The sequence below is a fragment of the Callospermophilus lateralis genome, chromosome 4, assembly GCF_048772815.1.
Source record: "Callospermophilus lateralis isolate mCalLat2 chromosome 4, mCalLat2.hap1, whole genome shotgun sequence".
NCBI classification, from domain to species: domain Eukaryota; kingdom Metazoa; phylum Chordata; class Mammalia; order Rodentia; family Sciuridae; genus Callospermophilus; species Callospermophilus lateralis.
The window spans coordinates 64,001,595-64,028,204 of NC_135308.1; the positions used below are offsets into that span (position 1 = coordinate 64,001,595).

Here is a 26,610-nt window from a genome sequence, read left to right on the forward strand (position 1 = left end):
ATAGAACCCAGGGCCCGCCACAAACCAGCCCCATGAAAGTGCAATTTTTAAAAGCATCTTCAGCTAAGTATACTAAGGATGGAAGTTATTAGACAAATGATTCATGACTTTTTTTTTTTTTTGAATCAGGGAATGAACAAACCCAGGGGCACTTAACCACTGAGCCACATCCCCACACTTTCTTCTGTTTTATTTTTGAGACAGGTTCTCACTAAGTTGCTTAGGGCCTTGCTGAGTTGCTGAAGTTAGCTTTGAGCTCATGATCCTACTGCTTCAAGCCTCCTGAGTTGCTGTGATTACATGGATGACTCACCACACCCAGCTTCATATGAAAAATTTGGGAGGTGGAGGTGAAGAGGGTCGCTGTTTTGCTTTAAGATTCAAAAAAGAGACAAAGGGGCTTATGCAGATATTCCTGAAAATTATTCAAAGGACTGGCTAGCATGTTTTCCAACCTAAGCAACATTAACATAAAGATTGCAAATGGCCAATGGGAATGTGATTACCTAAGAAATCTAACAAAAGAAAAGGTAAACTAAGGAAACCAGGACCACTACCACTAATAATTTTATGAAAGTTTTACAATGTATATTTTCCAGTAAAACTAGTTCTGAACCATTCTATAGGCTAGAACACTGATGTTTATTTTCCATTTTTCTCAACTTTTTTGCTAATGTAAAAGCTAAACATTTTTCTTTTTTCAGTACTGCTATTGAAGAAGTCATGCCTACAGCCTGCTACAGAGAATACAAATTGCAGTGGTCTTGATGTGGTGGGAATAAAGAATGCAGAATGACGATGTACAAGTTACCATTCAACAATGAAACTATTTTTAACAATATATTTTGTTTATGGTTCTTAAAACCACTTTAGATCCCAATTTGACTCAATTTGGGGGTGATGTTGTCTAGGTAGTGGACTTCTAAGCATCATTTTTATCACTCAAAATATTTGAGCCTGACTTTAAGTTCATAAGAACAAAATTGGGAATGAACAGGAGAAGTTAAATAAAAAAATTAAATCTGAATCACACACATAACAGTGTGCTCATAAGGAACCTCAATAGAAATAAATAACCACCACAAGCCTCCCAAATCATCATTATCCCACAACTAGAGGTGAAATTGATGATAATTCTGAAAACAGGGATGCTACTGACATTTGACAAGGACTTTTTCTTTTGAACCAAAATGCCTCACTCATGCTAAGAAAGCACTCTACCACTGAGCCACAATCCAGCCCAAGGACAATTCTTTTAAACAGATGATTGGTTACATCTTGTCACTGCCTCCTAAATACATGTCAGTGAAGCAGGTTCCATCCTTTCCAACAATCTCTACCTCCCCCTTTTCCTAAATCCTTATATATTCCAACTCTTGATAACATTTTCACACAGCTGAGAACATATTAACCCAGAGTTACCAAGTCGAAAAAAAAGGTATCTATAATGACCATACGTTTTAATTTATGCATACTTTGCCTTTCTCCCCAAGACTACAGATGAAAATATGTGAAATATTCTTTTCTTTCTTTTTTTTTAAGTGGTGCTGGGGATTGAACCCAGGGCCTTGTGCATGTGAGGCAAGCACTCTATCAACTGAGCTATATCCCCAGCCCCCCAAATATTCTTCTTTCAATCATTAGACGTAGGGCTGGGGATGTGGCTCAAGCGGTATCACACTCGCCTGGCATGCGTGCGGCCCGGGTTCGATCTTCAGCACCACATACAAAGATGTTGTGTCTGCCGGAAATTAAAAAATAAATATTAAAAAAAAAAGAACATCTAAAATAAATGATCAAACTTTAAAAAAAAAATCATTAGATGTATATAAAAAGGGATCAGATTTTGGGGCAGGTGGGGGCTGGGAATGGAACACAGGGCCTTACACATGCTAGGCTAGGCAAGGCAAGTGTTCCACCACTGAGCTGGATCCTAAGCCCCAGGATAAGAGCAAAGTTGCAAGTGCAGTGCACCTGCCAATCATCAGCCTTCATCAATTCAGTGAGGAACAGCCCTGTCTGAACTTGGGATTCAACCTTGGGGGTAGAGTTCTGATTCTTGTAAGCTATGGGTACCAGGTCAAAGAAGCAATGCTTATCTTAAGTCATATATAAATAATTTGAAAGATCACAGATAAATTTTAATCTGAAGGGAGAAATTTGATGAAGCATTAGGAAAATAACACTCGTAACTACTGAATAATGTTTTCTTCTCCTTTTTATTAAACTGTAATTTTCCTCTGAATGAAATTCTGCAATATTTATTGCCCAAAAAAACCCTAAATTTATTTTTAACTGATCCATAAAAAGCACAAAAATTGTATGTTAAGAGATTATTATGTGATATTTTAAAACATATATAGAGTAAAATCAAGTTAAATTAATCTATCTCATCAAACATTCATCACTTCCTTATGGCAGGATTCAAAATTCTTTCCTTGAGCTTTTTCAAACACATGGCATAAAATTCCTACTTGCAGTCACCCTACTGTGCAAGAGCAAACCAGAACTCCCTGCCCTCTTAACTGCAACTCATTGCCCACTTATCACTCTCTCCCCATTACCCCTCCCTTCCCATATTCCCCAGAGATTGCTGCTCTTAAATCAAAGTCATGGTTATGGATCATTAACAAAAAAATTATGTAAACATTACCTTCATCTGGTTATTTCTTTTCTTACTGGGGTGAAATTCACAAGCAAAATTAACCACTTTTAAACCCATTAAGAAGCCATTTCCCATTCTTCTCCCATAGTGCCTGGCAACCATCAACCAGCTTTATGTCTCTGTAGATTTCTTTATTTCTGGATATTTCACATAAATATGACTACACAGTATGTGTCTGGTTAGTTTTTTTAAAAAATATATGTGCTAAACACACATGCTATAATAACTGAGTAATCTGAATTACAGCCTCTTTAAAAAACAAACTTAAAGCTCCCTGAATGTCATTTCAAGGTGAGGTCAAAAACCTAAAGCTGGCGGGCATGGTGGCCCCATCCCAGTGAGTCTGGAGGCAGAGGTCCTAAGCAACTTAGCAAGAATAAAAAATAAAAAGAAACGGGGATGGGGCTCAGTGGTTAAGTGCCCCTGCCTAGGCTTCCTGCCATTGTACATCTGTGGCCCCCTGCCTTACAGTGTTGACCCCTACCTCTATTGTTTAATCTACCTGTTCTCATATCACTTTCTGTAGAGTTCACCCCACCCAGCATTAGCGTGTCAGGTGAAAAACCCCTCTGCTTGACTGAATACCCCCCTCTGCCTCACATTTCTTGTGCCCTTTTCTTTTTAACATAATGTTACAATTCTAGCAGTTTCCCAACATTTTACATGAAAGACATCATACACATCTGAAAAAAAAATCCATGTTGTGTACCAAGAGTCTGCTTTTAAATTTCTGTATTAATTTTTAGCACTCTGCCACTTAAAAGCAAAACGTATGCTAATGAAAACACCACTGGAGGACAGGATAGGACTCACTTTCTGAGGACACCAGTACAACAAAATGAGCAAAAACCAAACCAAAAAATTAAACAGTGGGGAAAAAAAGAACCATATTCTCTTGCACTGGGATTCTCTTTTCAAAAAAGAGGTCAGCTGTGAATGGGATAGGGGTTGGTGTTTAAATGTTCTATAGATAAGAGGCCTACTAGAATCCAGGGGGCATCTTAATGAGAAGCTAATTAGAAACACTACTTTGAAATCCTCTAAAGGATTATTAACCAGAATCTCTGGTTTAAGCAGTGCCCTGGCTCCCCTCCCCCAAGGCAAGCACTTAAGACTCACTGGCACCCTAGAGACTATACCACCACAAACAGCTCCCTGGCAACAACAAGGTCCAGAGCCTGCTGGCAAAAACACCCATGGCAGCAGCCTAATCCTGGGGTTCAGTGAGACAGTGGCCCTTCACTGATAGTTTCCCCAGGAGTCACAATTAAAAGACTTTTTGAGGCAATAAGATTAGACTCCTGGGTGACCACCAATGCCTGCATGTTTGAAAGGCCTGAAAATTTTCTACTCTAAAAACAAAAGCACAAAACACACCATCATTAAGGTGTTCTCCACATTAATGGCCCATATCAGACAGATATTTAAAAATCTCTATAATGCTGTGATTTTCTGTTATCTCAAACTAAAGAGCAGAATATAAAAACAAACCCTGCCAAGAATAAAAGAAATATTGGTGCCTGATGCTGAACTTCTGCTTGCAGCCATGAAGAAGCATCAGTGGTATTCAGATTATAGATAATCTGAAGTGTGAATCAGGGCATGGAGGACTGCAGGGCATGGAGGACTGCAGAGCATTGAAGAGCAAACAGAAAGGAACTTGCAAGAAATATTAATAAAAGGAGTGGAAATAGTGTAGATGAGAGAGATGACCTGGAAACCCACTGAAAATTGCAGCTAGATACCAACTACCAAAGGCCACTGCCAAACCAGTGACTCCTGAAAGAAAGAAGAAAGGGGAAATGAAGCCACTCAGTACAGAACTGTCACACCCAGAGGTAATTAGATAGATGTTGATCCACTGATCTCCTGGCAAGAGGACACCTAAGAGCAGAGACAAAAACTAAATAATATATAGAAGTCAATAAAAAATTTACAAATTATCAGTTTTTCCCTTTTCTCAGCTCAAGGTATAATATATATAGTTAATGATAGATTCTCTGTAATACAGGACTGTGTTGACACTTCTGTTTCAGAGCTCTGAAAATACTGCAAAGGAAAAAAAATCATATGTATGTGTATAGCAAGGTAAGGTATAGAGTAAAAGAACTGAATCCTATTGCAAAACTTAAGTATTCAAGGGAACAGTGACAAAGGGAGAATAAATGGTTACAAAGTAAAGAGAATGTGAGCAGGCCACAGCACCTAGTGTGTAGCAAACTCAAAATAGCAAACAATGCAGGCAGATCTTGAGATGGGACAGCAAGGTTCCTGCTAATGACTGTTTAAAATTTTTTAAAAATTTGTTTTAATTAGTTATGCATGACAGTAGAATGCATTTATGCACTCTGATGTATCAAGCATAGATGGGATATAATTTCTCATTTTTCTGAGTGTACATGTTGGTCATGCAGTCACGTAAACACATAAAGTATAGTTTCATTCTACTATCCTTCGTATCTTGCTAATGACTTTTAAACAGCTTCACCTTGCTGCCTTCATCTCCTAGCTTCTTTATTTGACTCTATTTGCCTTCCTGATCACTTAAAGCCATACCAACCAGAAAAGTTTCTTATGCCTTTCTAAACTGTTCTCTAAAAATCTGAATGAATAAAAACTTTGTCTGTTCCTTTCTACAGTGTGATGCTAGAGTCATTTAACTACTTACTCTAAACTACACTACAAAATGAAAACACTCAAACTTGGTTGGCTCCTGGATGTTTCAAATGGAAAATCCTCGAAGTAGTAACTCGTCAGTTGTTCCCTCAAAGGTCTTTTTGTCAGGCCAAACACAGCCCTGCCTACACAAATTATCCATTTTGGCTTAATTCTAATTTCTTCCACCTTTGCATTCATGAATATCTTATATCTACTATAGAACTTATCTTTCTATATTAAATATGGATGTGACTTCCTTATCTTTACAGCTCCTTCTTTCTGGAATTGCATCTTATGAAAACTAGGTTTAGAATTAGAAAAAATGGCATAAAAAGAAGTACACGAAAATGGCACCATTCTTTCTGAACACTAAAAACTCCCTCTTTACTCTCACTCACCTCTTGCTTCATGGCTTTGATGGACAGGTGGTCAGACATCCACCTAGGTTGCAACTCTGCCTTTGTGCGCTGTGAACGTTTTCCCTATAGTTAAGAAGTATGGAAAAGAAACGAAAAGATAGATTAGGGTATTCTCAGCTACTGCTGCTGCTGCCGCCACTGCTCACTACTGCCAAAGGGTGACCATAAAGGTATGCTGGTAACTGCTTTACCTTAATGGAGGGTTAAAAGTATCCACACTTAGGATAATCACAAAAGAACTCTTCAGCTGTTCAACAAACTAAGCCAGTGTATGGTCTTAAAACAAAAACACAAACAAGTGTCTCCTTTGATAATATCACTGGCAAAAAAATTCCCATTGACTGTTAAAACATTTAAAAACCTAAATACAGTTTTAAAACTAAATAATCCCCAAATGGTTAAGGGGAAGCCAATGTCTTATAACCTTCAGCTGTAAGGAGTGGCTCTGAGAGCCGACACTATGTGCAGCTGGAGGCAGAATACCCCTTTAAAAGGCAGGTCAGTAGCAGTAGTGAGAAGTGAGGGCAGCTGCCCAGGCTGGGACCCAAAGTGAGTGAGTAGGAGTGGGAAAAAGGCAGAGAGACTTGGAATTAGAGAGCTCACCTGAAAACATTAAGGACCTAAGAAAATTTAGAAGGACAGTGAATGCTGAAGGAGGAAAATTTCAAAGAATGAGTTTCCAGTAATGAGGTACATCTAGTCAATCATTGGAAGGCCACGGTGTATTAACATATGTATGTTTTGGAACTTTATGGAATAAGCCCCATAGCTTCACCTTGTAACCTATTATTAAAAGGTGGTAAGCAGGGCTTTCAGGTCAGTCACTGCAACTTCTGTGGCTACAGCATCAAACTCAGGTGTCACGACACTTTTTTCCAAAAGCTACTCTAGCATTTTTCTCATATGCCTAAAGTATCCCCTTTATTAGTTTCAAGGCTCTAACAGGAAGTGTTTTTTGTTTGTTTTTATGGTAGTCCCAGAGAATGAACCCAGGGGTGCTTTACCACTGGGCTACAGACCGGTCCTTTTTACTTTGAGACAAGGTCTAAGTTGCTTAGGGCTTCACTAAGTTGCTGAGGCTGGCTTTGAACTTACTCTCCTCCTGCCTCAGCCTCCCCAGCTGCTAGGATTACAGACATGTGCTGGGAAGATCTTCTAAACTTTAAATAAATAATAAATGTACAGAAACTGTCTTCAAAAGGAACCACACCAATTTACCATGTTAATAGCAAAAAAAAAAAAAAAAAAAAAGCCAATACCATTTTCACTCCAACTTTATCACCTTCAATGAAAGTAACTAGAAAAACAAGCTATTCATAATACAGATGGTGAATGTTTTTTCTCTACATTAAGATCACCTTTTTGTGGGGGCTGGGGCTGGGCTGGGGTTGTGGCTCAGTGGTAAAGTGCTCACTTAGCATGTGTGAAGTACTAGGTTCAATCTGCAGCAGCACATAAAAATAAAATAAAGGTATTGTGTCCATCTTTTAAAAAAAAATGTTTTTTTTTTTAAATCACCTTTTGTGTAAACTACCTAAATCTATTTATTTCTTAAGGACTTTAACGTTTATAAGCTATCTTTATAAATGTTACTTTTTGTATCATAAACAAATAAAATGCATCCCATTTTAAGAAAACAAAAAAACTCTTATGTGGTTAAAGCAGGCCTTAACCTTCTGTTTTCCTTAAAGTTTACCACCATACCTCCAGAAATTCATCAAGTTTTCTGACTCCTCTTGCATTTACTTTGTTAAGAAATGTGGGTTTAGTTTCCTAACAATCTTTCTCATCAATTACCCATCATCATTAACAGTGGAAGGGGACTGAACACCTATTGATTGCTACATATACTGACATGGGTTCTTTTAATTTCCACAAAAGCTTCTGTGAAGTTACAGCATTTCATTTTGCTAATAAGATTAAATTGAAACTGAAATTCAGACACCTCAGGTATAAAGACGGCAATACCATAACTCATATATAGTTGAAGAAAAACTCCTAAAGTTCTTATTACTCTAATAAGCTTTCTACACTGCTCAAGTTTTTGTGCTTCATTTATATACTGTTGGTTTTTTGCATTGCTTTTGTTTTGCAGTGTTGTGGATTGAATCCAGTGGTGGTAGCTCCACTGAGCTACATCCCCAGTCTTGCTATTTGTTACCTGCCTCACACTCCCAAGTAGCTAGAATTACAGGTATGGGCCATCCCTGGCGACATACAATGTTTTAATATGCAATAGTGTATAATTGTGAGCATTGCATTCTTTTCTGCCAATCTATGTTTAAATTTTCACATTTGAATGAGTATTTCTTCAATGTTAGAACAAAATTCCTCTTGCTTATTGCAATTACAGTGAGTAATGATAGGTTAACATATAAAGCAGGGAACTGGGCTGGGGTTGTGGCTCAGCATTAGAGCGCTCACCTCATACTTGCAAGGCTTTGGGTTCGATCCTCAGCACCACATAAAAATAAATGAATAAAATAAAGGTATTGTCTCCAACTACAACTAAAAAAATAAATATTAAAAAAGCAGGAAATTTTAAAAATGTATATACTTCAAGCACTTAATTTACAAACATACTGCCATTCACCAATTGTAAGATACTAAGACTCACCAAGAGGAATTCTTGGTGATTTGTTCACATAAACACGCTCTAAAATCTTCATCTGTTCTTTCAGTTTTAAAGTAAGACTTTAAGAACACTTGAAAACCAAAGGTAAGAATCCTTATGATTTTAAGTACTCTTCTACAATCTTTTACAATTTTACCCTCGTGGGTAGCCAACATTTTAGAACCACTTTTTTTTTTTTTTTTGGTCGTAGTGGAACTGGAGATGGAATCCAGGGCCTCCTGCATGCTAGGCAAGTGCTCTACCAGTAAGCTATATCCCCAACCCAAGCAACTTGTTTTAAATATCTTTTTAATCCTTTTTTGCAGTACTGGGGATTGAACCCATGGCCTTACACAAAATAGGCAAATAGTGTTAATACTGAACTTATATACCCAACCCAATACAACTTTTTACAGAAGTTTTATTGCCACATTTTATTGGTTTCATAAATTCTCAAATGTTTAACTACAATTACAACAGGAACAAACAGGCTCATAAAAATGCTACAACTATTGAACATGTAACTCAACTGCTGAATGCCAATTATAACAAAGATTACTAAGAGTTGATAACTATCTATATCTTTGAGCAAATCACTTACACTAGGTGAGCCTTAAGTGAAGGCTTAAGGCTTCGAAAATGCTTCTGATATGCTGATTCCTGTGCTAATATCTAATATACCTACTTCACACTATTTACATTCACCTGTTGTTTTGGACGAAATTTTTACTGTGTTGGGATTTGGAAGAGATTACAATAATTTTTAATTTATCTAGGTGAATATTATGCTCTATTTTACTCTTTCCTCCCACAAACAGATAATATATCTACCAATGAATTTGTAAGCTTATTTTCCTTATAAGACAATGTACAACTCTGACAAGTTTGTTTCATTGCTACTATAATGGGTGTTTTTTCCAGAGAATTTTAAATTTTAGTATACACAATAATCACCTGGTGAAATTCTACAACTGCAAAAATAACAGGTACTACTTGGAATAACTCTGACAAGGGTTAGGAACAGAGCAGAGGTAGGAATGAGAATTTTTGGTAAACACGTTCAATGATTCTGATGCAAACAGTCTGTTTTCCAGCACTGTTAAGAAATTCTAGTTAATAGACATTTTATTAGATTTACTGTCTCCAGGCAAACATTCAAAAACTTTGTATCTTTGTACCCTTTTTTGCTATATTATACCGGGCAAGCCATCCAAAATGTTATTGCCAGTATTACACTCTCAGGTTTACCTCTGATTTTTGGCTAGGAGGTAGTTTTTATTTGTCAGTATTACAGAAATATATATTATTGAATGAGAAGAGTATTTAATTTAGTCGGGAATGGGAATATAAGATACCTTTCTAAATTAACAAGGGCACCTTCACATTTTTTCCCTTATCCTTTCCTAGAAAGTGGAGCCAAGGCCTCTCTCATGCATGCTAGTCAAGTGCTCTACCATTGAGCTACATCCCTGGTACCTCATTTCTGAAATGTTTGGAAATTATTCATTGAAGGTTTAGAAAATTTCAAATCTTCTAAATTTAAAATAATTGTGCATAAATCCAATTAATTCAGGTTTTATCTTTGTTTTGCTGAACTTGCACAGGACTGGGAGCATGCCAACTAAGGGTTCTACAACTGAGCTACACCCCCAGCCTGATTTTTTTTCTGGCTAACACTGTTTTGAAATTGAAAGTACTGTATATCTTTCAAAATATCAAATCTTATAGTTTCTATTTTCATGGTTCTTAAAAATTACATTGAGACGTATCTTAATTTTTTTATCTTGAAAAGAATCAACTCAGGAAATGTTTTTAACAAAAGCATCAGTTTTATACTTTTAAATTTTGCCCAATAATTCTACTATCTACCAAAATCTCTGTATAATATAGTTGAAAAAGCAGATATAATAAGCTAATTAGTTATATGATTTATACAAGGTTTATTGTGCCACACCACGGGCCCTTTAGATCAAGTCACATACAAGATGATACAAATCCACAAAACCATCTTAGTTATTTTAATAAAATGAGACTATAATTTTCCTAGAAAATTTGTCACAGTAGGTTGAAGATCACAAAAACTGAATGAAATGCTCTCATACGGAATTAAGCACACTGATGTGAAGTGCAAATATTCTTGGTGAATATCAAGTTAAGTCTTCAATAACTCACTGTTTATAAATTCCTGCTAGAATGCCTAGAACTTTCAATAAAGGATTCATCTGGGGGCTGGGATTGTGGCTCAGTGGTAGAGCTATTGTCTAGCATGTGCGAGACCCTGGGTTCAATCCTCAGCACCACATAAAAATAAATAAATAAAATAAACGTATTGTGTCCAACAACTTCTAAAAAACTAAATATTTTTTTAAAAAAGGATTAACCTCTTAAAGGTTACATGCATCACTGAATCCAGAACAAATTTAGTAATGTATTTGATATTTTGCTTTTCCCTCTAGGTGCTGCAATAATTTATATTTATTTTCTCTTCAGATTTCATTGGCAGATGCTCCAAGATTTTTGGTTTTCTATTAGCATATATTAATAATAAAAAATATTACATTATTGAAATGCAATAATAGAATGATTGCCAATCATTCACTGTAGAAATCACATTCAAGGTCAAGAGCAGGGGCTGTAATCCCAGAAAACTCAGGAGGCTAAGGCAGCAGGATTACAAATTCAAGGCCAGTTTTGGCAACTGAGCAAGATCCTGTTTAGAAATAAAAGGGGTTCGGAATATAATTTAGTGGCATAGCACCACTGTGCTCAATCCTGGTATAGCAACAAACAACAACAACAACAAACCACATTTAATCAGGCACTTCAGAGGTTTAAAAAAAAAAAATAAGGCAGGGGAGGTCCCTGAACTGAAGAAGCTTAAACTCACAATGAAAACATGAGGAAAAAAAAAAGAAAGAAAGAAAATCCTAAGGCTGGGAGAAACAGTTCATGGATATAGTAAATTTGAAGATGGAGTTTAGAGAATAGCATTCAAAGGGGTTAAAAATAAAAAAAAGGAGGTATGTGTGCTGGGGAAGAAGTTGTTTGAAAATGTCATGAATTGGGGTATGCATGCATGGAAATACGTATAAATAATTTATAAAATTATAACTTAACCTGAAGTTGGAGAAGAGGGCACACATAGCTCAGGTGGCTAGGTCTAGGAGCTGGCACTGAAGCCATCAAGATATACACTCATCAAAGTCTGTTGTTTAATGAAAGAGATCCATAATATGGTGATTTTTGTTTTTTAAGAGAAAAAACATTTTTACAAAATCCAGGCACAGTAGGGCACATCTGTAATACCAGTGGCTTGGTAGGCTGAGACAAGAGGATCACAATTTCAAAGCCAGTCTCAGCAATTTAGTGAAACCCTGTCTCAAAAGAAAAAATAAAAAGAAGTGGGAATTTTGTGACTCAGTGGTAAATTGTCTCTGGGTTAAACCCCAGTCCCAAAAAGCAGAAACTAATAAACAACAACAAAAACCAAATAATCATTATACAGAGGTCTACATGGGGTGATAGGAGAGAAACTGGCAGGCTCGGGGCGCATGTCCTGAGAAACATTATAGAAAGAAAGCTGGTTCTAGCCTGTGAAAAGCTATTTAAGTACTGGTGGGTGTTGTTCACAGAGGAATTCTTGGGGGGAAAGGAGAATATGTGACCCACTCTGGAAGCAGAATTGGGTGGTACAAGATCCCATATTAACTCGTCAGTTCAGACAGGATGACAGTCTGTAATACTTTAAGGACAGTGCATTCAAATATTCAAATTAACATCATAGCATCAGCGGTCTGATGGCACTGAATCCTCAGTGTCTCTACATACCTTCTGGGCGATCATGTTGCAGATCTCAGGCAGGAAGTCCTCACTGAGAAGCTTATAGAGCTGCCGCTCTCGAAGGGAGGTCCTCTCTCGAAAACTCTCGGTGACCTGTCTCCACTCCTCTTCTGTTTGGCACAGGAGCCACCAAGTGCCTTGGCCTGGTCCTTGTGATCCTACAAAAGAAAGGCATGATTCACTATAAGATATCCTAACAAGGACATTTTATTCTGTATTTATTCTCAGGATTATTTCTAACCTAGGTCATGACTAAAACAAGAGAAGATAAGAAATGTATACTTTTGATTTTCCTATTGCTGTCACTGTTTACCAATACAAATATAACTATTGTGACTTTAATAAGATATTAACATCCTACAAAAGCTTAAATGGATTTATATACTTTCCCAGAAAAATAGTTTGAGCGTCTTTGCAGAAATTTATGCCTAGACCCATTTATATTGTGATACTGTAAAATACTTGATTATTTTCCCCTAAAATATGCCATTTGGATTACAGGATAAAAATCAGATAGAAAACCCGTATGGCAGACATAAAGTGCTGATGTTAATGGGACAATTCGCTGAGATACTATGATTCACTAAAATGTTTGAGTTAACATACCTTGTCTTGATATTAAGCTGTCAGATGGAGAGAGGGGTATGGGACAGGTGTGAGGAAAAAAGAATTGAAGAAGGGGAGGGAGGCTGGTGTGAGGAAAAAAGAATTGAAGAAGGGGAGGGAGGCTAGTTATAAGATTACTGCAATCATTTTAATAGCTTTCAATGACTTTGGAAAAAGACAGTCACCATCATAATATACATGAATCATGTTGACTTGATCTTTTCTAAACGCCAACAAAGATCATTACCATTTCTGGTCTGTGACTCAGACACCAAGGAGTTTTCTTCCTGCTTTTCACTGTAACACAAGAAAAGATGGCAGCAATTAAAATAAAAACAAATTCAAATTTACACAGTGCTTCCCTTAGAATAGGAAAGACAGTAGAATAATTTGGACATAACTCTCCTATGTTCATATATGAATACATGACCACTGTAACCCCACATCATGTATAATCGTAAAAATGGGAAGTTATACGTCAAAATAGACTCTACTGTCATGTATATTTAAAAAGAACAACATGGGGCGGGGGTTATGGCTCAGCGGTACAGCGCTCGCCTGGCACAGAGCTCGCCTTGCATGTGCAAGGTCCTGGGTTTGATCCTCAGCACCACATAAAAATAAATAAATAAACAAACAAAATAAAGTTAAAAAATGTTAAAAAAAAAGAACAACAACAAAAAGACGCAATTAACATAACACAAAGAGAAAGACTGTGTTTGTAGATTCAAGAAGAATGGTTCTACAGAATAAACGGTCACTAGGATGTAGGCATGTTGCTAAAAACATAAGTTCATTTGGGTACCAATGTTATGACAATGACATCATCGTACAGAAAAATAATAATTTTTAGAAAATCAGACAGATGGGTTAAGTGTTAATAATTAAAAGTCAAGAAAAAAAACTAGGGATTCCATTGTCCTTTAGGGATTCCCTAATGCAGGGCTATACTGAGAATAGGCGTTTTTAATTTGCTCTTATGTAAGGTAGAGGCGAAGAACATGGGATCTGAAGTTGAACTGCATCTTTCAAATCAGTGAAACATGCTTCTTTCAAACCATGTGACCTCAGGAAAGTTAAACTTTCCTGTAAAATGGGGCCTTTAATAGTTCCTACCTCAAAGGATGTCAGAGATTATATTTCAAAATGAACAACAGTGTTAAATGTCATTGTCATTTGTCAATTATTACCCTGAAACAAACAAACAAAAAAGCTGGATTTTTTTGTTGTTGTTGTTATTTTTCAAACATTTAAAGCGGTACACTCTTAAATACAACTGTGGGAAATGAAAAAGTTTCCAACAAGGGTTGTCTGATATGATAGCCACAGGCCATAGGTTACTGAACACTTATAAATTTCAATTTTCATTTATTTTAAAAATGTTTAAATAGTCTCAGATACATAGCTCTAAAGGTATAAAACTACCAGTAGAGGGTAGCACACGTCCATGTGTGCTTCTTAAAATTACTCTATAATCCCAACAGCAAGGTACTTTAATTGTGCACTCACAGGGAAATGGAGTTACATAAAACATTTTCTTGAACATAAAAGAACATGTGGACCATGTGGAATCCAGAAACAGATGTTGCATATATAACACAAATGAATGACATTTCTCACAAACACTGATAAGGAGGAAACAGGTAGTTACCATCTAGTCAAATCAGGGAAAATTAAGCGGAATGCTGTTTGAGTTAACAAAATCAAATTCTGATTGATCAACATAATCTGATTTTTTTAGGAATGTGTTTTTGTGGATAAAAAAAAAAAATCAGTGAAAAAGGCTTGATCCAAGCATTTAGATAAGTACTTATAGTTTATAAACTTACTAGGAAGAAACTGCTTATTCTGTTAACAGAAATTTTAGGAATGGGCCACACTTCCATTGCTTTATAATGATATACCTGATTCTTAAGTGAAAAGTATATTTATATAGTATAGGTCAGATTGGGTCAGATTCTGAAATATACTCATATCAAGATTCATATGGTAGTCTTTCCTAAAAGATAATGACACACAAAAGAAATTATTTTCAATACAAGAGGATGCCTTTTCCTTTGCTAAAATTAAGAAAATACTTTAGATTTTTCACCTTTTCTTTATTGTAGGAAATTGCACTCTACATAAAATAAAGGATGTCTGGGCATGTTAAATGCTAAGTTCTCCGCTGAGAAATAATTACAGGTAACCACAAAATTAATTCACTCCATCTTTCTGTATAAAACATGTGGTTCAATAAATTCTTAAATGTTTGGTATAACAAATGTTTATCAAATCTTTACCATGGGGCTAATTGTAGAGTGCTTGCCTAGCACTGGTGCAATTCTCAGCACCACATATAAATAAAAAAATAAATAAATAAAATAAAGGTCCATCAACAACTAAAAAATTGAAAGTTTAAAAAAAAGCAAAACACCTTTACTATGGGTCAAGCATGATTTTCAGTTTGTTACACTGGCATGCACCATTGTGTTCAATTTAATCCTCATTAAATGGATAATCATAATCCAATAAAATAACAGGCTTAGGGAAGGTAGGTAACTTTGTAGAGATCATGCAGCCAGGGCTTCCTGGTTCCTTAATGTACACTCAACAAGGACTCTGACCTTGGGTCTCCACAACCAAAGTCCCATGTCCTTCCAGAGGCAATAATAAAAGATGAAGAAAAAAATGAAATGAAGGATCCTCCTAGCATGAAGGCATGTGACCAGAGAATAACAAGACTTTCTCACCTTGCAATAATCTCCTCCTGTAGTTTCTTGCGTTTGGGGGGCCTTCCTCTTCTTTTTCCTGTCTTTCCAGGAACACTTGCGACATTTTTTTGTCCTTCACTTTCCCTAAGAAACAGTATGATCACAGGTAATTCTAATATAACTAATTATAGTATTTCTGGTCATGAGGTTAACAAAAAGGATTAAATGTAACAAACACAAGGAATGGGGAGGGTAAAATGTCTTCCATTATTATTAAACAGTGGAACCAAGGAAAATTGACATTTTGCACTACGTAAGCTCTAAACCTTCCTAATAGTAAGCATTGCTCCTACTAACAAGGAAGTCTAAATAAAATAAGCAAGCATTGTTCTGGAATGCTGTGGCGAAGAGGTCTCTTATTTAGGAAGTACTCAGTAAAGCTTACATTTCAGGCCATCATTTAAAGTTCTCTGGAATTAGGCTGATGGCTCCTAACAGTCAAAGAGCAGAATATCAATTCTAATAAAAAATGGAGTTCTTGAGGCATGCCTATGAAAGATGAAACTGTTATACACATAACTGTGCTGTTCAGAAAAAAATGGCTGTATTAAAATAGTCTGTAGTAAGGTAGTGGTACTCCTTAGAAATCACCATAGCCTTGTGGAAGAGGCTATGGAGTAATTCCTTTTAATTTATTTATGCATTTATTTATTTTGCATAGCACCCAGGGCCTTGCACATGCTAGGCTCTCTGCCACTGAGTTATATCCAAAACCCTCATTTTAATTTTTGTATGGTAAGACTCCTTTCCTTGTCCATTTCCTTATAGGCATGCTAATACAATTAATTCCTTCAAAAGAGAAAAAGAAAAAGAAAAAAAAAAGCAGCGATGTACTGATGTACTTAATTTTAATGAATTACATTGTAGCTGTCACACCCTGACATTAAAGTCTGTACCTGCTCAAGGAAAGTTCGCCATTGGACTTCCCTTGTACTGGGTCCTCTTTGTACATCCGTGTTCCATAAAAATACCAGTAGAGGGCCCCAGAATTGTCTTCCCCCAGAGGTTCCACACGGAGACTGTCTGCATCCAGACCCTAGACCCAAAAGGAATTGGGAGTTTGGGAAAATGAATAAAATAAAATAAAATAAAAATGAATAAAATAAAATAAAATAAAAATAGAAAAAAACTAAAGTGATTCAAAATTAGCCTCGTATTTTAAAATAACCAAGTATCATATTTATTTTTTGATCAAGACAGACGAAAGAGAGACAGAATAGGAAGGGATTACCTTCTATGAAGAACAAGATTTGGAAATATTTCAAATGTTCCCTACCCTCACCACTGCTCCCATTTCACCAAAAAAAGCTATCCTGCTGAAGGGCATCTAGGTTGGTTCCACAGTTTAGCTATTGTGCTGCTATAAACATTAATATGGCTGTGTTACTGTAGTATGCTGTTTTTAAGTCCTTTGGGTATAGATGGAGGAGAGGGATAGTTAGGTCAAATGCTGGCTCCATTCCCAGCTTTCCAAGGAATCTCCATAATGCTTTCCATATTGGCTGCACCAATTTGCAGACCCACCAGCAGTGTATGGGTTTGCCTTTTCCCCACACATCCTTGCCAACACTTATTGTTGTTTGTCTTCATAATAGCTGCCATTCTGACTGGAGTGAGATAAAATCTTAAAAGTAGATTTGATTTCCATTTCTAATTGCTAGTGATGATGAACATTTTCTCATATTTGTTGATTGATCGTATATCATCTTCTGATAAGTGTGTGTTCAGGTCCTTGGCCCATTTATTGTGTTATTTGGGTTTTTTTTTTTTTTGGTGTTTAAATTATTGAGTTCTTTATATACACTAGAGAACAGTGCTCTATCTGATGTGTGAGGGGTAAAGATTTGCTCCCAAGATGTAGGCTTTCTATATTACTCAGCAATAAGAGAATAAAATCATGGCATTTGCAGGTAAATGGATGGAGTTAGAGAAGATAATGCTAACTGAAGTTAGCAAGTCCCAAAAACCAAATGCCGAATATTTTCTCTGATATAAGGAGGCTGATTCATAGTGCGATAGGGAAGGGGATCATGGGAGGAACAGAAGAACTCTAGATAGGGCAGAGGGGTTGGAGAAGTTGTGATGGTCATATGAAGACACAAATTGGTGTGAATATACTTTGTACACAACCAGAGATTTGAAAAATTGTGTTGTGTATGTGTATTAAGAATTTAATGCATTCCGCTGTCATATATAATTTAAAAAAAATAGTTCTGGTGAATGCTTTTTTTAATTTGGTTTAGAGGTGTTATTTTCTTATTTTACAACTAAGTAGTGTTAAAGATGTTTCAAAGGTTTTGTCTTGTGTGATACTCTACTATAGCTCTATCATTCCCACAGCCACCCCTTCCCCACTTATTGCTGTGCCTGATCCATACTGGCCTTCCCAGAACTGCTGAGGTCCTCAGCAAAGAGTACACTGGATTACATGATGATTCTTTTTTTTTAAAATAATAATTATTATTTTAATTGTAGTTGGACACAATACCTTTATTTTATTTATTTTTATGTGGTGCTGAGGATTGAACCCCAGGCCTTGCACATGCTAATGAGCCTTCTACTGCTGAGCCATAACCCCAGCCCTACATGATGATTCTTATGAGTCCATCCTCAAAGCTGGTATGTGTATAGGGGATAAACTTCACTAGCATATCTAGTTTCAAGTTCCAGAGTTTTCAATAGGTATTTTAATTATGCTCAAATTTAGACCTTGGGAAATAAAATTCAGTGGTCAAATTAGTTACAGTATGAATAAGTGCCTCATTTTGGTCCTGACTCAGCTGGGATAAAGTGCATGGAAAGATGGACAAAACCCAACTAGAAATTAGATCAAAACAACATACTGCCATATAGATAATGCAGCTTCTGTTCCTTTGGCTACAGGGTCATGGTTGTGTTCACAGTGGCACTGTCAATTAAGAGCATACAGACAAGCCACCCAAGCCAAACTCTGGCATCTCGTATTATCTTTAGTTTCATGTTCTGACTAAATTCCTCACTGCTGTTTTTAATTGCTCTAGAGAAAGGACTGCCAGTGAAGCACCTTGAGGAGGTCAAAGACATCATCTGCATCTAGCCGATAATCACAGAGCCGGTGCAGGATCTCCACACGGGTGCGAAGAGGCAAGTCCTGGAAACTGGCTTCTCTCAGAGGATTGGGTTTCCCTTCTTCGAGCTCCCATCGGTAGTTGATGATGTCCTCCAGGTAGCTGTGGAATGTCTGAGGCCTAACCAAACAGCCCCAGACATGAAAATGCATTAATATAAAACAGATGATGGGTAGAAACAGGGAGAGAGAGGTGAGTTTGATAGCTGATAAGTTTATGAAAGGTTCTGAAAGGAACTATGAGGACCTCAATGAAGCTATATGTACCAGACCCTCTACAAATTTAGTCAAATTTAAAAGAAGATAAAAACATTGAGAGAGTTTTTCACAGAATAAGTTGTTTTCCTTTAAACCAGACAGCACATTCTGGTCAAATAGTTAAAAGTTTTATATTACCAAAGATATAAATGTGAAGTGGAAGACAGTCTCATACTTTGCTCATGTAATTAAAGAGACTCTATGAAAATTATTTAGTTCAAAGTTGGATCCATCCCACAGATTGGCACAAAAAATAATCCCAGAGTCTGCCCAACTATTTAAGGTTAAGACACCAAAACTTGAAATTGGCTTATGGCAGAACACGAGGAGCTACTCTAATATGCAACTATATTATATTCTCCCCCTCTCTTTTAAGAGATGAAGTCTCCCTTTTTGATCAGGCAGGCCTCAAATTCCTGGCTTCAACTTCCTGAGTAGCTGGGACTATGGGAGTACTTAACTTCTAAAAACAAATATATTTACTTTTTAGTTGTAGGTAGACACACAATATCTTTATTTCATGTGCTCAGGATTGAACCAAATGCCTCATGTGTGTTAGGCGAGCACTTGACCACTGAGCCACAACTCCAGCTCAAATGCTTAATTTTTTTAACAGTTATTTTTTATAAGTACTTGGAGACAATACCTTTATTTTGTTTATTTATTTTTATGTGGTGCTGAGGATTGAAGCCAGTCGCACGTGCTAGACAAGCGCTCTAAAGCTGACCCACAATCTCAGCCCCTCAAATGCTTAATATTTTTTAATATTTATTTTTTTAGGTGGACACAATATCTTTATGGGTGCTGAGAATCAAATCTAGTGCCTCACTCATGCTAGGCAAGCGCGCTACCACTTGAGCCACATCCCCAGCCCCTCAAATGCTTAATTAAAAAAAAAAATTTTATTTATTTGTAGATGAACACACAGTATCTTTTATTTATTTTTATGTGGTGTTCTAACTTCTCTCAAGGCATCTCCATACCACTGAAATTAGTCTGAGGCTGCTTTGAATATGTTGAAGGGGCATTCCTTGGAATGCCCAGATACTAGAGCCAGGGCCTCAGAAGGATCCCAGCCCTTTTTAAATATTGTATTTACAGACAGGGTCTTGCTGCATTGTTTAGGGCTTAAATTGCTAAAGCTGGCTTTGAAATGGAGACCCTCCTGCCTCAGCCTCCCCAGCAGCTAGGATTACAGGCTGTCACACTTGGCTGATGTGTAACTTTGTTTCTTCCTAAGGAGTAAAGAGGAATGAGGCCCTATCAGTTATCATTAAATTTTAAAAAGAGTCATACCCATGTTGACTTACAACTATGATAGTTACATCTGTCACCCTTATTGCCATGTGTGGTTTGGAAGCACAAGCCAGTCAGTTCCACAATATGTCTGAACAGTGTGGTTCTCTGTGCCATCAATCTGTCTGGAAGCCCCTACCTGACTCAAGAATTGCATGCTTTACAAGGCTTTCCTACAGCTCTATTATCCTACTCAGTTTCAATTACACCATGTTTGTTCTAAGTTCTCTTGAGGCATCTCCATACCACCTTGACCAATGGTACTGAGGGCTCACAATGAAAGATAATTCAGATCTTGTACAGATAAACTTTCTCATATAAATCCACTTAAAGATGGGGGAGGGGGACTTTTGAAGGTAAATGTACTGGACAGAGTAAATGGACACCAAAGGCTCCTTTCCACACCTGGCTCTTAACCCTCTGTAGGAAATAAAACCATATACTCTCAACCCTAGGAAAAAAACAACACAAACCAAATTTTGCATATCTTTCAGATTTTGCTATTTAAAGGAAGAAGAGGGTGATAGTAATGTACTCCCAAAAATAGCTGTGTGAACTAAAATTCAGTTCTAGAGTTTATATTACCTGGATTAATATTAACTCATCCATTCAGCTTAGAGCAATTCCCTCTTAATGACTTAAATAACTCCCATCTTTATGAAATTATCCTTAATTAAAAGAAAAATTATTTGAATATGGTAATGAGGATATTAAACCAATGAAGTTTGAACACGATAAGATCAACATTCCCTGTTGTCTGACAAAAACTCCAAATACTCTTAAATGACCAATTTTCTCATTCATTTTCCATCCTAAAAAAATAGCAGGAAAGACATCTGGTTATTTTTTTAATAAAATATTTATTTTTTAGTTTTAGGTGAACACAATATCTTCATTTTATTTCAATGTGGTGCTAAGAATCGAACCTAGTGTCACACGCCTGCAAGGCGAGTGTGCAACCACTTGAGCCACATCCCCAACCCCACAACTGGTTGTTGTTTAGTATCATGTGAAGAAGAAGATGATACTGAGTAGTAATTACCTCTCTGTTCCTTAGAGATTGAGAGATAGAGAATGAAAATAAAGATGAGTCAACTTTCAGCATTAGGCATTCATTTCTTAGAACCCCACAGAGAGCCTCAGCCTGCTCCAGACAGAACAAGCTTCTACTGGTGAGCCATGATGGCATGACTAGGTGCTGGGTTTTCACACAAGTCTCAGCTGGCTGGCACTGGCAGAACTTGTGACTAGGCAGGGCAACAGATTTTATTATCTGCAACCTGTTTTGGAAGATCACAGATGAAGAGTTCTCTGAGGCAAGCAAAGGACACAAAGGACAAAAAGGGACAAAAATCCTTAGTCTCCCTGCAAAGGAATAATTAAGACATGGCATCACGCTTAGTATACAATGTAAATGAAAAATAAAATCACATTCTCCTATTTGCTGTGCCATCTGCAAAGCAAAGGAAGCACATGCACACATAGTTAAGTCACAGTTAACACAAGTCCTAGACTGAAATAAACATCCCAGTTCTAGTAAAACAACTAAAGGCTCTATAAGAAAATTTAAAGGGTGGCAGCATAGTTTATTGGTAGAACTCATGCTTAGTATGCACAGGGTCCTGGATTTAATCCTGTGCATCAGAAAAACGAACAAACAAACAAACAAACAAACAAAAAACCTGATAAAGCGGGCTGGGGTTGTGGCTCAGCAGTAGAGCACTCGCCTAGCATGTATGAGGTCCTGAGTTCAATCCTCAGCACCACATAAAAATAAATAAAGGTATTGTGTCCAACTACAAATAAAAAATAAATATTAAAAAAACTGATTAAGCACTTATTCTTCAAGAGCATAAAATGACCCAGGCAAAAATAATAAAAATAACAGTTTTTCAATAGGGCCATATGGTAGCATCACATCCAACATACCTAAAATTAACAAGATAGTCAAGATACTAAAGTATGGTTATTCTGCCAGGCATGGTGGCAAATGCCTATAATTTCAACAACCTGGGAGGCTGAAGCAGGATCCCAACTTTGAAGGCAGCCTCAGCAACTTAGTTCAAAAGAGAATGAAGGCTCTACAGAGGTAGAGTAACCCTGGACTCAGTCACAGGTACTGAGGGGTGGTGGTGGGTGGGAATCAAAACTATTTCAAATTAAAGGAATATCTTACTAAGTTAAAATCAACACAAAACATATCCTCTACTTGAGAAACATGTTTGTAATACAAATTGTACATGTGTTTATGAATGTTTATGTTGGATAGTCAAAGAAACCCAACATGCAATAACTTTGAAAAAGATAAAATGTAATAGAGGCTAGATGGAAACTTAAACACTATTTGTGTAAAGTAGAAAGTCAGAAGTGAAAGTTTTTCCTTGTGAAGAGGTACAATAAAGATTTTGGATAGCTTCTGATAATTTAAGGGTGCATACTATAAGCCCTACACATATACACAAACACAGAAACCAATAAAAGAAAAAAAATCATGTAGCGCAACAAGAAGCATTATAGAACTAACAGAGGAATGAATAAACATTAGGAAGCACAAAGAAAGATGCTCTCCATCAATAATCAATTGGGAAATGTAGTTCAAAAAGATGGCAAAGAGATACTACTACACACACATTATAATAGTGACATCAAAAAGATAGTAACTGCTAACCAGGTTGTGAACCAATTAGAAACCCCCAAACACTGCTGGTGGGAATAAAAACTGGTTAGGCTGCTTTGGAAAATTTGACACATTACTAAAAAAAGTTAGAGTTACCATATAATGTAGCTACTTTGAGATAACTGAAAACATACATCCAAAAACCAGTACACAAAGGTTGAAATCAGCCTACTTCTTGAAGTCAAAAAATGGAAACTACACAATGTCCCTCAACTGATGAAGAAATAAAATGTATATTCACAATTTATTAGGCTATGAAAAGGAATAAAATAATAATTTATACTATAACATGGATGAAAATTGGAAACATTATGCTGAGAGAAAGAATCCTGACACAAAAGGCCACTTATGGTATGATTCGACTTCTAAGAGCTACCTAAATGCTGGGTAGGGTGGAGCACGCCTGTATAATCCTAGATAGCCAGGAAGCCAAGGGAAGAGGATGGCAAATTCAGGGCCAAACTTGTTAACTTAGTGAGATCCAGTCTCAAAATTAAAAGGTCTGGGGATGTAGTTCAGTGATAAAAGTGCCCTGGATTCAAACTGCAGTACAGAAAGGACGGGGGTAGGGGCCACCTAAAATAGTGAGATGTATAAAAGCAGCAAGCAGAATAGTGACACTAGAATTGCAGGGTTAGGGGAAATCAGGAGTGAAGAGACTTCGAATGGGTATGAGACATCTTTTTTGGGGTGATAAACATGTTCTGTACTCAAAATCAATGAAGTGTGCACTCAGTCTCAGAAGAACAAATGGGAAAATAATAACACTAAAACGCACATTAAACAAATTGGATTAAACATTCCAAACAAAAGGCAGAAATCAACTATAGGTCATCTATAAAATGTAATTTAAATACAACAAGGATTAAAGGATAGAAAATTATATACTAGGCAGAGTGGCTTGGAAAATGAATAGGCACTGGGGATATAGCTTCGTGGTAGAGCAATTACCCAGAATGTCTATTAAGTTGGTGGAAGAGTTGGAGGCCACCCAGAGCAACACAGTCACACACCACCACTACCACTACAGCCCCGCCCCCCAGTGGTGGAGGCTGAATAATGACGAGACACAACTGATTTGAAAAAGTATTACATAATAGTAAATTAATGAACCATTTCACCAAGAATATAACAAAGTTATCATCTAAAGAAACAATTCTCAATCACGTGCAGAGAGTTTAACATCTCCTTTTCATTAATGAGTTAGACAAAAGAATCAATAAGGACACATATCAATAATACTAATAAGCTGAACTAATCGATCTTTTCAGAATACTACACAGAAAAGGTGCAGAACATATATTCAAGTATATTATGAAATATTCACCAAGATAACCACATGTTGGGAATAAGTCTCAATAAGCTTCAATGGACTAAAACATTACTGAATATATTATCTGAAAACGTGGAATTAGAAATCATTAAGATATCTAGAAGTAATACATTTTTTTTAGAATCACGGAGAAATAAATTAGAACATGTCTGTGAAAAATAATGAAGACAAAAAGAAAATTTTTTTCCAGGGATATTTGTAATGTTAAATGCCTGTATTTTAAGATAATATAAATCTCAAAACTTAGAAGAAAAAAAAAAGCACAACTTAAAGCCAAAGTAAATAAAAGTAATCAGGAGAAAAAAAAATAATTAAAATAGAAAGCAGAGCCAGTTGCAGTGGTGCATACCTGTAAACCTAGCTCTCTGGAAGGCTGAGACAGGAGGGATCCGAAGTTTGAGGCCAGTCTCAGCAACTTAGCAAGAAAAGAGAGTGAAAAACAAACAAAAAATAAAATATTATGCAAAAAAGTATAAAAGCAGACAACACTTATCAAAAAATGATGTAAGAAACAAATCACCTGAATACCTTTAATCTACTTAAGAAAGTAAACAATAGTTACAAATATAAAAGTTGGCCCAAAGAAAATGACAAGTGGGATGGGCGGACTGGGGCACATCTATAATCCCAGCAGCTCAGGAGGCTGAATCAGTTCAAGGTCAGCCTCAGCAAGGCCCTAAACAATTCCATGAGACCCTGTCTCAAAATATTAAAAAAGACTGGTCAGGGGTTAAGCATCCCTGAGTTCAAAAGAAAAAAAAAGATAAGTGCAAATGGGTTTCACTAGTGAATTATTTCAAAGATTCAAAGAAACCTTTGAAAGAAATTACACAAACTTTCAGAAATCAGTGGAGGAAACATTTCTAAATCCTTTCCAAGGATTAACAACAAAAAAAAATGAGTAATATTCCTCAAAAACTTAAATGCAAATTGAAATCAGTGCTATATAAAAGAAAAACACATTATCATACTTAATAGCTAAAGACTGAATGCTTTCTTGCTAAGATTAGGAACAATACTATATCACAAATCAGCAAGTGCAAGTTGGTCACGGAGGCAAGTAATTCCAGTGACTCAGGAGGCTAAGGCAAGAGGATCATCAAATTCTAGACCAACCTCAGCAAATTTAGCAAGGCCCTAAGCAACTTAATGAGATCCTATCTCAAAAATAATAAGGCAAAATAGTTAAATGTCCCTGGGTTCAATCCCAGGTGCACCCCCCCCTCCAAAAAAAAGAAAAGAAAAAAAAGCCAGTGAAGAACAAGTAGTTCAAGATATATAGAAAGGAAGAAGCAAACCTGTTTTATTTGCAGGGTGCATTAAAAAATCCTCAAGAATCTATAACAAAACTAGTAGATCTACAAAGCAAGATTGTGGGAATAAGGTCAATACATGTAAATAATTGTATTTTATAAATAACAGCAAAAAAGAGCTAGCAAATAAAGCAATTCAACAGGGCTAGGGTTGTGGCTCAGCAGTAGAATGCTCGCCTTGCACATGTGAGGCCCTGGGTTCGATCCTTAGCACAATATAAAAATAAATAGATAAAATAAAGTTATTGTGAGTCCAATTACAACTAAAAAATATTTTTTAAAACCAATTCAACTGACAGTACTATTTAAAACACTATATAAATAAAAAGATATCCAATATCTTTATGGTGAAAACTACAAAATACTGCCAAAATAAAAGACAAACAGAAGGCTAGGGATATAGCTCACTTGGTAGAGTGCTTGCCTCCCATGGACAAGGTGAGGGGCTAAATCCCCAGCACCACACACACACAAAAAAAAAAAAGAGAGAGAGAGAGAGAGAGAGAAATGGACAGACATGTATCACACTCAAGGATTGCAAAAATAAATTATTTAAGCCATCCATTCTTCTAGCAAGCTTCTTGGGAGGAAGAAATTTACAAGCTGATTTAAAAATTTAAATGAAAATGCAAAGGACTTAGAATAGCCAGAATGACCAAAAAAAAAAAAAAAAAGCACTAGAATAAAGTTGGTGACCTTACCCTATCCAATTTCAAGAAAGCCAGATACTGTGAACAAGGATAAAACATACATGTCAATAGCAAGACCAACACAAACAACATATATATGTAAGAAATGACCCTCCAACCCACATTGACTTCATACCATGGACAAGCAATACTCCAAAGTGCATCAAGATGTGTACAAACCTGAAACTAAAAATTCTATAAGAAAACATAGGGTTGTGGATTGTTGGTAGAGTGCTTGCCTTGCAAACGTGGGGCACTGGGTTCAATCCTCAGCACCGCATAGATAGATAGATAGATAGATAGATAGATAGATAGATAGATAGATAGATAGAGGTGCTGTGTCCATCTACAACTAAAAATTAAAAAAAGAAAACACAGGGGAA

At 36.5% G+C, this 26,610-nt stretch overlaps 1 protein-coding gene across 4 annotated transcripts in view; it reads right to left on the reverse strand.

Moving 5' to 3' along the window:
- Positions 1–26,610, reverse strand: part of Cecr2 (CECR2 histone acetyl-lysine reader) — a 146,865-nt gene that overhangs the window by 13,771 nt on the left and 106,484 nt on the right. For 3 of the 4 annotated variants that reach the window (XM_076853943.1, XM_076853945.1, XM_076853946.1), the window contains exons 3-8: positions 18,599–18,782; positions 16,452–16,591; positions 15,535–15,639; positions 13,050–13,099; positions 12,185–12,354; positions 5,722–5,805 (exon numbers count right to left, since the gene is read on the reverse strand). In XM_076853943.1, coding sequence (XP_076710058.1) covers positions 5,722–5,805; positions 12,185–12,354; positions 13,050–13,099; positions 15,535–15,639; positions 16,452–16,591; positions 18,599–18,782 — 733 coding nt within the window. The remainder of the gene's footprint in view (positions 1–5,721; positions 5,806–12,184; positions 12,355–13,049; positions 13,100–15,534; positions 15,640–16,451; positions 16,592–18,598; positions 18,783–26,610) is intronic. The other variant, XM_076853944.1, reaches the window with a different exon arrangement.